This window comes from Lithobates pipiens, unplaced genomic scaffold, assembly GCF_037356315.1.
Source record: "Lithobates pipiens isolate NorthernLeopardFrog02 unplaced genomic scaffold, aLitPip1_a1.2 Scaffold_25, whole genome shotgun sequence".
Classification (NCBI taxonomy): domain Eukaryota; kingdom Metazoa; phylum Chordata; class Amphibia; order Anura; family Ranidae; genus Lithobates; species Lithobates pipiens.
In genome coordinates, this window is record NW_027507787.1 from 193,800,525 (window position 1) to 193,814,411 (window position 13,887).

General features: G+C 45.7%; 1 protein-coding gene across 1 annotated transcript in view; it reads right to left on the bottom strand.

Moving 5' to 3' along the window:
* LOC143930774 (scavenger receptor cysteine-rich domain-containing protein DMBT1-like) overlaps positions 1 to 13,887 on the bottom strand; it is a 49,845-nt gene that overhangs the window by 20,843 nt on the left and 15,115 nt on the right. Inside the window, exon 3 of the mRNA XM_077455352.1 lies at positions 8,594 to 8,732. Coding sequence (XP_077311478.1) covers positions 8,594 to 8,732 — 139 coding nt within the window. The remainder of the gene's footprint in view (positions 1 to 8,593; positions 8,733 to 13,887) is intronic.

Below are 13,887 nucleotides of genomic sequence, written 5' to 3' on the forward strand. Positions count from 1 at the left end.
AGAGACGCAGAGCGGAATTTCGGACAATTAAAGCCACTTTTCAGTCATATAATCTAACATATGCTCTTTTATATCCAACAAGACTGCGAGTAGTAACCCCGGATGGGGTACAGATCTTTGAATCGGCAGCTGGAGCATTGCAATGGCTGGAGGATAATAAGGACTCTTTACGGGGTAGACGAGGGGATAGGGAGGGGAGACAGTGAAGGAGGGCGACTGTGAGTGGTTTTGATAAAATCCTTGGTTAGATATAGTAGCTAAGATTTGTAGGATGGGGGGGGGAGGGAATCACTGCGGCAGTGTCTGTAAGACAGGGCGTGAGGTGGGATATGGATGGTCTGGTCACGTTAAACTCCCAAGGGGAGCACCTTGTTAGGTGGGGGGGAGGAAGGGAGGGTTTGGTATTAAATAGTTGGGAAGGAGGGTTGGGGGAGGATGGAGGGTTTGGGGGGGGTGGGGTGGGGGGGAGAATAGGGAGGGGGGGGTTGGAAGGGGGGGGAGAACAGGGTTGGGTGGGGTAGTAGGGGGGGGGGTGAAAATGGTTGGAAAAAATAAACACGCTAAGGTAAAATTTGAAAACAGCACGATAACTACACAAAAGAGTAAACACGAGGAGGGAAAATATGATAGATGCGGGATAATTGCACAAGAGAGAAAGTATATAAACACAAAGCACTATGATAAGATAATATCTGGGGTTAAATCTAATCCTGAGCTATTAATGTACAAATTAGAGAAACACAAACGGTATATGACACTAGGGTGGGTGTACTTAACAGAGATAGGTATCCCAGTAGACTTTATATTTTATAAGTATCATGTAGTCGCTCTCTGTGTAACTGTGTGGCGCTCTTTGCTTGCTGTTTTTTTTTTTTTTAGATCCAATGGTAAATTTGATGCAGGGTAAACCTATTAACATCGGGTCTTGGAACGTGAGGGGCCTGGGTACCCCGGTAAAAAAAGCGATAGTTTTTGCTATGCTGGAGAGATTTGATATTGGACTGGCTTGTTTGCAGGAGACCCACCTTACCAATATATCCAAATTACTGTTAAAAAACAGGAAATATCGACAACAATACCACTCAGTATACTCCTCCTATTCAAGGGGGGTAAGTGTGATAATAAAGGAAGGGGTGAGTTTCTCCTGCAACCAGGTCAGCATAGACGAGCTGGGTCGATATATTTTTTTGTACGGTAAACTTGAGGGCAGTAGCTGTATCTTGGCAAATATATATATACCCCCGCCGTTTAAAATGGAAGTTATGTACAGACTGTTGGAATTTATTGGGGATAAAGAGGATATCCCAGTTATTGCGATGGGAGACTTCAATGAAGTTATTGATGTAAATTATGATAGGTTTCCCCCTAAGGTGCGATCCAGGGACTTAGGTGAAACCAGGCTGAGCTGCTTTCTGAATGAAATAGGCTTGAAGGACCTCTGGAGAGAGAGGTATCCGAGAATTAAACAATACTCTTGCTTTTCAGGTTCATACGGCACCCTTTCTAGGATAGACATGGCTATAGGAAATGTGGAAATGGCACAAAACATAAGTGAGATAGAATATATGCCTAGGGGGATCTCAGACCACTCCTTGGTGAGGGTCGTGCTTAATACGGGGATCAAAAAAATTCAAGGGTGTTGGAAGATTAGCCCGTTCTGGCTTGAACTTATGAAGGACGAAGCGGAAGTTAAACTAAGCTTAAAAGAGTTTATAAGTCTTAATGCCGGCTCGGCCCCAATGAGTGTGATCTGGGATACCCTAAAAGCGTTTATTAGGGGCGTTTTGATCCAACAGGTAGCAAGAATGAAGAGAAAATCTAGATTATGGGAGGAGAATATTAGGAAGGAACTCCTAGAAGCTGAGAATGCCTATGTCATGGACCCAACCCCAGAAAACCAAAAAATCTGGTTAAATAAACAACAAGATTATAAAATAGCAATTGTAAAAAAAGAAGAGAGTAAACGAATATTTGTGAAACAGCGCTACTTTGGAGAAGGGGAGGGGGTGGGAAGACTGCTTGCACAGCTGGTTAAGACAAACACCTCCCCCTCACTCATTTCTAGCATTAGAAATTCAAATGGGGTGATAACATGCAAGAGCGAGGAGATAGTAGAAATTTTTGGAAACTACTACAGAGAGCTGTATCAGTCACAAGGCTTAGGGGAGCAAGGGGTAATGGATAGTTTCCTGGAAAACTTAGAAATGGTGACCCTTACTCAGGAGGAACGGGAAATCTTAGATGCCCCGATAACCATTAATGAGCTACAACAGGCACTGGCTGGGATGCCAAATAATAAGGCTCCCGGCCCGGATGGGCTCCCGGTAGAAATATATAAATATTATGGAGAACTGCTACTTCCCGAGTTGCATAAAACTTTAATAGATTCAGCGGAAGGGAGACACCTTCCGGTTTCAATGACCGAGGCAACGATCATAGTAATCCCCAAAACGGACAAGGACCCGCTGGAAGTAGCCTCATACAGGCCAATATCATTACTGAATGCGGATGAAAAAATCTTAGCTAAAGTACTTTCAAATAGGCTGAATCAGTTCATGACAAAGCTAGTGCACCCAGATCAAACTGGGTTTATTATGGGAAGATCTACAAGTATGAACATCAGAAGAACCTTCCTAAATATGCAGATCCCAGCAGAGAATGTAGGGGCGAGGGCCATAATGTCCCTGGATGTAACAAAAGCTTTCGACAGTTTAGAATGGAACTTCCTATGGCGGGTGTTGGAGAAAGTAGGAATGGGCCCCACCTTTATTGGCTGGGTCAAAAAGATGTATAATGCCCCTAGCGCCAGGGTAAGGGCCAATGGTAGGTACTCAGAAAAAATTGAAATGAGCAGGGGGACAAGGCAAGGTTGTCCCCTGTCCCCTCTGCTCTTTGCATTGGCCATAGAGCCATTAGCCATAGCTATTAGGGCCAATCCCGGGATTAGGGGATTTCAAAGAAGCGGAGAGAGACAGGAAAAGATTGCCCTATACGCAGATGATGTGTTATTGTTTTTGGGAGATACCGGACCATCTCTGACGCAGGCAGTTACTTTAGTAGAAGGTTTCGGAAACTTCTCAGGGCTGGCTATTAATTGGGAGAAATCTGAACTGCTCCGAGTCGACCCCCTGGATGCTGCAGTCCCGCATCCGGGGATAAGGGTAAGAGAGGTGGATGCGCTGAAGTACCTCGGCATATACTTGACATTGAACCCCGATCAATATATCAATAAAAATTGAATCCCTCTTCTGCATAAATTTAAGTGCAAATGCGACGTCTGGAGTAAACTTCCGCTTTCAGTAATGGGCCGTTGCAGCTTGATCAAGATGATTTGGCTGCCACAGCTGCTGTATGTTTTGCATAATGCGCCCGTATGGATATGCAAAAAATGGTTTAAGAAAGTAGAGACCCTTTTTCGGGAACTTATTTGGAAAAAGGGTACGGCCCGGATACGACTCCAGACGTTGCAGATGCCAATAGATAGAGGAGGCCTGGCTGTTCCACAACCTAGGAACTATTACCTGGCGGCGCAGATGCAGCATCTGGCGGGTTACGACTCGGAGCAAGGAAGAAAGCTAAAAGAAGGGATTAGAATGATAGGAGCCCCACATGAGTTCATAGCTGAGGTCCTGGAGGCTGACTCTTTTCAGTATAGTAATTCGATAACTAAAATGGTAGGTAAGGTTTGGAAAGCGGTGAAATTAAAAATTGGTTTCTCAGGGCTGTTAGAAACCACACCCCTCTGGGACAACAAAAACTTACCTGAAATATTTAGTATCGGTAAGATTAAATCTTGGGAAAGGAAGGGTATAGCTAGACTGATCCACCTTTATGATAGAGGGGTCTTAAGGACATTCTCGGACTTAAAAAAAGTATACGATATACCACAACATTCATTCTTTAGCTACGTGCAGATGAGACATGCTTTAGCAGCACAGTTTGGGGGAAATATGCCACCGTGGGATAAAATACCTCCACTTCAGAAGTTGCTTACCTCAGATAGTGTAAAGGGGTCCATTTCAGGTATTTACAATCATTTAGGTATGAATTCTAATCACGAAATAGACTACCCGAACTTGAAGAGGAAATGGGAAGAGGATATAGGAGAAATTTTAGATACGCAGTGGAGGAGAATAATGGAATTAGGGCCAGTGACCTCGCTCTCCCCTTCTCAAAAGATCTCACAATTGATGCTGGTGCACAGGGCTTATTATACTCCTAAAAGACTACGTCAGTTTGGTAGGAGAATAGATGACAGATGTCCTAGATGTCGGGGACAGGGAGATCTCTTACACATGCTGTGGCGATGCCCGAAGCTCTTTCGTTATTGGAGAGAAGTGACGGCGAGTATCAATAGGATCTTTAAGTTAGAAATGGGAATGGACCCGATCTTGTGCGTACTGGGATATAGGCAAGAGCCGAGAGAAGGGAAATATGTCACGGTGGCACTGGTAAGATGCCTGTTTCAGGCATGCAGATTGATCGCGCAAAGATGGCAAGCTGAAAGAGCCCCTACAGTAGGAGAATGGACCCATAGTATTAATGAACTAGTTTGGAAAGAGAAGACACTGTATGTAAGGAGAGGAAACTATAGAGAATGGAAGGGAATATGGTCCCCATGGATAACCGAGATGGGATATCCTATAGATTAGAATGAATAGGAGACATAGTGGTAGCATATTGATGTTTATGTGCAAGTGGGCGCAAGGGAGGGATGTGGAGGGGGGCAGTGGGGGGGGGGGATTAGGATGGGTAGGGCGGGTAAGGGATAAAATATAGGTAGATTGTTGTTGTCTAGATAGGCCTCAGGAAGGCGGGTAACTTGTTGGATGCTGTAATAATAAAAAAAAAATAAAAAAAAATAAAAAACATTGAAAATAAGAATTGTAATCCACGATGATGAGATATGATGCTGAGATAAAAATGAGAGGCAATATGAATGAGTCTCAAGCACAGGACCTCTGACGTGGCATAAGAAAAAAAAAAAAAAAGAAACAGTAGCATGTCGTCTGCATAGAGGGCCAGTGTTTCCCTAATAGACCCCACTCTTATAGCCCGCACTTCTTCCGCAGACCTGAGTGCAATGGCCAGGGGCTCCATAGCCAGGGTGAAAAGGAAAGGGGTCAACGGGCAGCCCTGCCTGGTGCCCCTGCCCACCGCAAAAAACTCAGAGGTCCGTGATCCCATTCTGATGGCCATCTTGGGACTTTCGTACAGCATGGCTACCCATTTACGGAACTGTGGCCCGAAACCCATGACCTCTAACACTCTATGCATATACCCCCAATCGATAGAGTCAAATGCCTTTTCTATATCAATGGACACTACGATTCTACTGTCAGAGTCAGTTTGTGGTAGCTGTAGATGGGTAAAAAGTCTCCTTATGTTTGTGTCTGTCGATTTGCCTGGCATGAAGCCCGTCTGGCCAATGTTAATTACCGATGGAATGACTTTGGCTAGTCTGGTCGCTAGAATTTTTGTTAGGACCTTAAGATCCGTGTTCAGGAGTGCTATGGGACAATAGGACGCACACTCAGTGGGATCCTTCCCTGGCTTCAGCAGTAGTATCATGTAGGCCTCTAATATGGAAGTCGGCAGGGAGGAGATGTCAAGGCAGTGTTGCAACAGCCAATTGAATCTCGGGGCTAACAACTCCACATTGGTCTTATAAAATTCCATGGGGAAACCGTCCGGGCCTGGGGCTTTGTTAGGTGGAAACGAAAAGATAGCAGTCTGGATTTCCTTAAGCGTGATTTTGGAATCAAGGGTCAAACAGTCCTCCTCCGCCAGTCTTGGGATGGGCAACCCCCCTAACAAGGAGTCTAGCGCTCCAAGGTCGTACCTAGGAATGGGCATGTATAGCTTCGAAAAGAAAGTCACAAATTCCTGCATTATCAATATCGGTTCAGTAACTAAGTCACCGGTCCCATTTCTGATCATGGGTATATGCATAAGAGGCTGCTGATCAGCCACCAACTTAGCCAGAAGCTTGCCATTTTTATCCCCTTCAGCAAACACCCTATGAGCATTTTTAGTCCAGTCAGAGCTAGTCAGTTCTTTAATATGAAGAGACAGACGCCTCCTCACCGCTAGCAGGTGCTCAAGCGAGGCCCCAGTAGGGGAACCCGCGTGAGCATCCATGCACTCCCTCTCCTGCTGCTTCAACACATTGAGTTCCTCATTTTCATTTACCCGAGCTGTTTTCATAGCCGATATACATTCACCCCTTGCAACTGCCTTAAATGTAGGGATCGTAATCCATATCGGATGTCTTGGTGAAAACATTTCCGTGCCCGCCGGGCCGCTCCATGCATTGATAATCACTGACACCACCCCAGTGAATCAGGCGGATCCTGCCCGTTCCTCGCTTCATCTGGCGGGGATCCTCTGCTGAGGAGGGTCCCCCAACACGTTAGACACACAGCAGCCGAGTGTCAGAGAACTTGCAACTCTCAGGATTCCTGTCCTTTCCCTGAGGCAACATAATGGGAACCGTGCAACAGGCACAACATACCTTAACAGACTTGTGGGTTATTAACCCAGAACGCACTGTCCCTTGCCATTAAGCCAATTCTTTGTCCATCCAGTCACAGGCCTCAGCAGTGTTGTCAAAAAATTTCACACTGCCTTTGTATTGTATCCTGAGCCTGCTCGGGTAAAGCATGCTATATTGAATCTCCTTTGCGCAGAGCCTCCTGCGGACATCAGTAAATGAGCGGCGTTGTTGTTGCGTGGCGCGTGAAAAATCAGGGAAGAGCATCAGTTTGGAATTTTCATAGAGTAGCTCTTGTGTCCTCCTGGACTTGGCCAAAATCATGTCTCTGTCCCTGTAGTTCAAGAACCTTACAAGAAATGGTCGTGGAAATGCACCCGGCGGTCTCCTGCCCGTGGGGACCCTATGGGCTCTTTCAACAACATATGTGGGGGGTAAATCCTCCAAAGAGAGCAGCGTTTTGAACAGAGTCTCTGCAAACACCACCGCCTTGTCCCCCTCCGATTCCTCAGGCAGTCCCACCACCCTGATATTGTTCCTCCGTTGGCGGTCTTCGGCGTCGTCAACTCTGCGCTGGAGGGACTGCACCATGTCGTGGAGTTCCGCAATATCGGTTTCCTGTGTGTGCGTGGTGTCCTCAACTCCAGACACCCGGTCTTCCACTGTGGTGAGCCTGCCCCAGATCTTATCAAGAGCGTGCCTGATCAAAGTACATTCGGCCGACAAATGATCAATGCGCCCCATCAGTTCAGACTTACTGGCATTCATGGCCTCTAGAATAGGTCTAGTAATTGCCTCTGTGTCCACCGCCACAGGATGTTCATTAGCCTGTTCACCGTCTGCACACAGCTCCACCGCAACGCCATGCTGCGCCATCCCATCCTTCGGCCGCGTGGCGCGCCGCTCAGCCCTCTGTGCGGACAAGATGGCAGGGGCGGGGCTTCCGTCCGTCCCCTTCGTGGAGCGAGTGCGGCGCTGCTCTTTCTGGACCTTGCGCTGCTTTTTGGAGGCAGATGAATGCATGTCCTGAGTCTGCTCACCTTCCGCCGGACAATGGTGCCTTTTTTACCCGGCTTTCTGCACTCCAATATCACGGATTTATGCAGGATGTGCAGAGCTGTGGAGAAAAGCTGGCTGCCTCGATCACATCCGGTCACGCCCCCTCCGTGTTTTCTCCTGCTTAGTGGGGTCAGTTTTTAAAAGGAAAGCAGAGGGACTGACAGTAACACAAAGGAAGTAATACAGTATAAAGAGATCAGGATATTTTTTTTATACGGTATAAGTACATGGTACAGAAGCCTCATATGAGGAATTTGAAATGTTGGGTTTACATATTCTTTAATGTATTTTAAGTGCTGCATTGCATGGTCTATGTGTTAATCTGTACAAACGCAGAATAAGTGTTTAATCCTAGGAACGGAAGTGTGTTAATAAAAAAAATCTAAGACATCTGTCTCTGTAATGCCTTGTACACACGGTCGGAAATTCCAACAGAAAAGGTCCGATCGGATTATATTGTTGGAAAATCTGATCGTGTGTGGGCTCTATCGGACTTTTTCTGTCGGATCAGGATCTCAAATTTTCTGACACAAAAATCCGATCACCCTTTTTCCGATCATTTGTAGAGAATTCCGATCGGGCAAAGTGCCACACATGCTCAGATCAAATTACAAGACCAAAGCTATTGGCTAGTAGCCTCAACGTTGTCCCGTCATAATGAACGTCATCACGTTCATCCGACTGTTTGTATGCAACACCAGTTTAGGACAAAATCCATCGGAAAAAATCTGACGGATTTTGTTGTCGGAATGTCCGACCGTCTGTATACGTCACGAGCCTTCATTCACTTTGTAATTAAGGGCTCAACTTCTCAAATTCCTCAGCTAAGCTCCACCCATACGCCACTTATGATATCTTCTCTTGGGGGAGGACTTTAACCCAAAAGTTCAAAATGGATGACAGGTTGGACTATTGGGTATATAATGACATTTTGGAGAAGGTGGGTACATAAAATACCTTACATTCCAGATATCAGACCCATTTAATCATATTTAGGGTCGTACATATATGCAAAAAAAAAATAATCAGTTTAACACTCACAAGAATTGGTTGAAAGAAAGATGAATTATATGATTGTTGGCAACACTAATATACCATACACAGGAATCCGATGAATAGGAATCACCAAACGTCCTATAGATGTGTCCTCGAGGATTGGTCAAAATTCCCCCACAGTTCACTGTATCATAATAAATAAATTGTGTTTATTTCTTAACTTGTGTTCATTACATCTGTATTTCTTACTAAAAAGGAAATTCAATATATATATATATATATATATATATATATATATATATATATATATATATATACGAAAGATCCGTCATAAACAAATGCTTTATTTTCGTTTTCTTTGTGACAACAGTTCGATCTAGATAGAAGATTCGACATGACGCTGACAATAACAATCTGTGTCTATCTAACCTGTGGTCGAATGTGCCTAACCTTATCTCTATTAGACCAGGATTATTTGACATTGAGAGAAAAGATTCAACATTTCAACGTTTGTCAGAGAACCTGAATTATTTAGCAATTAAGCATAAGCACAGCAGCAGAACAATAGTAAAGCAAGCTACAGTTCATCTTAACTTTTTCATTATAATCTGCTGCTATTGTGTTAGTGTTGTGAAACTGATAGTGATACTAGTGTTGCTAGTGTTGTGATAGCCTCAGAGGCTGCTCGTGTTGTGGGGGGGGATTTAGTATTATAGATTCTATATTATAGATTGAGATTCTATATAGATTCTATAATCCCTATCATGTTACCTGTCTGACTATCACCAGTCCATTTTCTGTTTGAACTATATACATTCCACATGAACAACAAAGATTCGACAAAGCAGCGAAAAACATACAAACGTTGAATCTTTACCTTATGGTGTCTGTCGAAAGTTCCAAGAAGATTTGACGGAGCAGCTAAACTATCCGGAGTCATACAGTTTAGCTGCTCCATCGAATCTTCTCTGAACATTCGACAGACACCATAAGCCTTCAATGACAGATTTGAACTTAATTCATTTGGATTTTCGAACGAATGCAATTATTAAGGAAAAACAAAATAAATAAAAAAAAATAATTTCGGGAGTAACTAAATAAATGTATTTTTCAGGCGAAAACGAAATTACGATACAAAATATTTCAGTGGGCACATGTCTTTTTGTCTCCCTGCACAGCAGGGAGAAAAATCTGTGACCTCGCTTAGTAAAAGCAGCACATATTACACACATTACATGTTGTTAGGCACACAGTTGACCCCTTGATTGCCCCTAGATATTAACCCCTTCCTAGCCAGTGTCATTAGTACAGTGACGGTCTTAGTACATTAGTACAGCACTGGTGATGTCAGTGTTGGTCAGCTCCCACCCAGTGTCAGATTGTTTGCTGCACTATCACAGTCCCACTATAAGTCCCTAATCACTGCCATTAGTAGTATAAAAAAATTCCAGTGTATTTACCATAGTTTGTAGACGTTATAACTTTCACGCAAAGCAATCAATATATACTTATTGGGAAATTTCATATGTATGCAGTGTTGCATGACCGCAAAATTACCAGTTAAAGTAGCTCAGTGTTGAAAAGCAAAAAACGTCCTGGTTATGAAGGGGTTAAAAACTGCCAGAGGTCAAGTGGTTAAAAGGAAACACTATGGACTGCACTTTCAACACAAATACTGAAGCGCATACATACGCCCACCCTCCCCTTGCAGTAAAACCTATAGGGCACTGTTCTCCACCTGCAAGAAAAAGGATGGAATAAAGAGATGCAAACTAGAGATGTGCAGAGCTGCAGGAAGGAAAGTGTGTAAAGCCATTCATACATTATACAATTTTCTTGTACAATTTTCTTTTAGATTTACCAAGAACCATATAATATGAGGTCAAACCTAAACAACACTTTCAATTGGTATCATATCAGGAAGGCCCTTTCACTACATAGATCTAAAGGCGATTTACAGAAATCGTCCAAGAAAATTTTATGGTCAGCCTTATGCCGCGTACACACGATCGGACTATCCTCCGGACTTTGAAGTAGAGGTCCGCCGGACTTTTCGAACGAGCGGACCTGGCCACACACAACTGGACTTTTCCGCCGGACTTTTGAAATGAACGGACTTGCCCACACATGGAGGAAAGTCCGTTCATTTTGAACGCGGCTCCAGGTAGACGGGACTAGCAAAGTAAGTCACCTCGCTGGCCCCATCACCTGGTATGGACTTAAAGGGGAAGCCCTACGCTGAAAAAACGGCGTGGAGGTCCTCCTCATGGTCCATATCAGACCCTTATCCGAGCACGCAGCCCGGCCAGTCAGGAAAGGGGGTGGGGACGAGCGAGCGCCCCCCCCCCCAGCTATACCAGGCCGCGTGCCCTCAATATGGGGGGTGCTTTGGGGAAGGGGGGCCCTGCGGCCCCCCCACCCCAAAGCGCCCTGTCCCCATGTTGATGAGGACAAGGGCCTCTTCCCGACAACCCTGGCCGTTGGTTTTCGAGGTCTGCGGGCAGGGGGCTTATCGGAATCCGGGAGCCCCGTTTAATAAGGGAAAGCCCCGTTTAATAAGGGGGCCCCCAGATACCGCCCCCCACCCTATGCGAATGAGTATGGGGTACAATGTACCTCTACCCATTCACCTGGTGAAAAAAGTGTAAATAAAACACAAAACAAGGTTTTAAAATAATTTATTGCACAGCTCTGGTGGTCTTCAGTCTTGGGGGGTCTTCTTGCCGGTCTTCTCCGCTATCTTCTGCTAGCTCTTTTACTAGCGGAGGAGCCCGGCTTTCTTCTTCTTCTTTGTTGCCGCCGCCACCACCCGGGGGTCTTCTTCCGACTTCAGGGGTCTTGTCCCCCTCTTTGATACTTCTTGCCGGGCCTCCGCTTTCTTCTCCCAGCTCTTTTACTAGCAGAGGAGCCCGGCTTTCTTCTTCTTCTTTGTTGCCGCTGCCACCCGGGGGTCTTCTTCCGACTTCGGGGGTCTTGTCCCCCTCTTCGGGGATCTTGTCCCCCTCTTTGATACTTCTTGCCGGGCCTCCACTTTCTTCTCCAAGATCTTTTACTAGCGGTGGCCCGGTCTTCTCTCGCCGCCACCTCTTCTTCCGACTTCAGGGGTCTTGTCCCCCTCTTCGGTTCTTCTTGCCGGGCCTCCGCTTTCTTCCTATAGATCTTTTACTAGCAGTGGTCCAGTCTTCTGTCGCCACCGTAGCCGCCTTCTCCTCTCTTCTTCTTCTCTTCTTCCTTGAGATGTTGACTCGACGCTGTCTCTCGCTGCAATGACAGGGACGTGTTGTGCGACGACTTATATAGGGACAATGGGTGGGGTCACCGGGTGATGCCCACACCCCTTATGATGTCACAGCCCCGGAGCATGCTGGGACTGTGGCATCATAATGGGGCGGGTCATCATGTGACATCACCCGGTGACGCCGCCCATTGTGTGCTCGGATAAGGGTCTGATATGGACCTTGGGGGGGACCCCCATGCCGTTTTTTCGGTGTAGGGCTTCCCCTTTAAGTCCATACCAGGTAACAGGACCAGCAAGGTGTCAATCTCGCTGATGGAGGCAGCGACATTGACCTCCTTCGCTAGTCCCGTCTACCTGGGGCCACGTTCAAAATGAACGGACTTTTCTCCGTGTGCAGGCAAGTCCGTTCATTTCAAAAGTCCGGCGCACTAGCACACAGACGGCCGGATTGTCCGCCATCAATTTTGAGTCAAAACTTCTAAGTCCGCCGGACTTTTGGGAAAAAAAAGTCAGCCGGAGCCCACACACGGGCAGATTGTCTGGCGGACTCTGGTCCGCCAGATTGTCCGATAGTGTGTACGGGGCATTAGTGTATGTAGGGCTCTAGGGGTGGCAAAGAGGGGGATAGTGTATGAAGATATGTAGAGCAGATATGTGAGTATATGTAGTGTGCTGGGTGAGGGATGTAAGTACAGTATCTCATAAAACTTAGTACACCCCTCACATGTTTGTAAATATTTTTTTATATCTTTTCATGTGGCAACACTGAAGAAATGCCACTTTGCTACAATGTAAAGTAGTGAGTGTATAGCTTGTATAACAGTGTAAATTTACAGTCCCCTCAAAATTACTCAACACACGACCATTAATATCTAAACCACTGGCAACAAAAGTGAGTACACCCCTAAGGGAAAATGTCCAAATTGGGCCCCAAGTGCCAATATTTTGCGCGGCCACCGTTATTTTGAAATTCACCAGAGCTTCACAAGTTGCCACTGGAGTCCTCTTCCACTCCTCCATGATGACATTATGGAGCTTGTGGATGTTAGAGACCTTGTGCTCCTCCACCCTTCGTTTGAGGATGCCCCACAGATGCTAAATAGGGTTTAGGTCTGGAGACATGCTTGGCCAGTCCATCACCCTTTCCCTTAGCTTCTTTAGCAAGGCAGTGGTTGTCCTGGAGGTGTGTTTGGGGTCATTATGTTGGAATACTGCCCTACGGCCCAGACTCCCAAAGGAGGGGGTCATGTTCTGCTTCAGTATGTGACAGTATATGTTGGCATTCATGGTTCCCTCAATGAACTATAGCTCCCCAGTGTCTTCAGCACTCATGCAGCCCCAGACCATGACACTCCCACCATCATGCTTGACTGTAGGCAAGACACACTTGTCTTTGTACTCCTCACCTGGTTGCCGCCACACACTTGACACCATCTGAACCAAATAAGTTTAACTTGGTCTTATCAGACCACAGGACATGGTTCCAGTAATCCATGTCCTTAGTCTGCTTGTCTTCAGCAAACTGTTTGCGGGCTTTCTTGTTCATCATATTTAGAAGAGGCTATCTTCTGCCATGCAGACCAATTTGATGCAGTGTGCGGCGTATGGTCTGAGCAATGACAGGCTGACCCCTCACCCCTTCAACCTCTGCAGCAATGCTGGCAGCACGCATACATCTATTTCCCAAAGACAACCTCTGGATATGAAGCTGAGTACGTGCACTCAACTTCTTTGGTTGACTATGACGAGGCCTGTTCTGAGAGGAACTTGTCCTGTTAAACCGTTGTATGGTCTTGGCCACTGTGCTGCAGCTCAGTTTCAGGGTCTTCATAATCTTCTTATAGCCTAGGCCATCTTTATGTAGAGCAATAATTCTTTTTTTCAGACCCTCAGAAAGTTCTTTGCCATGAGGTGCCATGTTGAACTTCCAGTAACCAATATGAGAGTGTGAGAGCAATAAAACTAAATTTAACACATCTGCTCCCTAGTCACACCTGAGACCTTGTAACACTAATAAGTCGCATTACACTGGGGAGGGAAAATGGCTAATTGGGCCCTATTTGGACATTTTCACTTAGGGGTACTCACTTTTGTTGCCAGT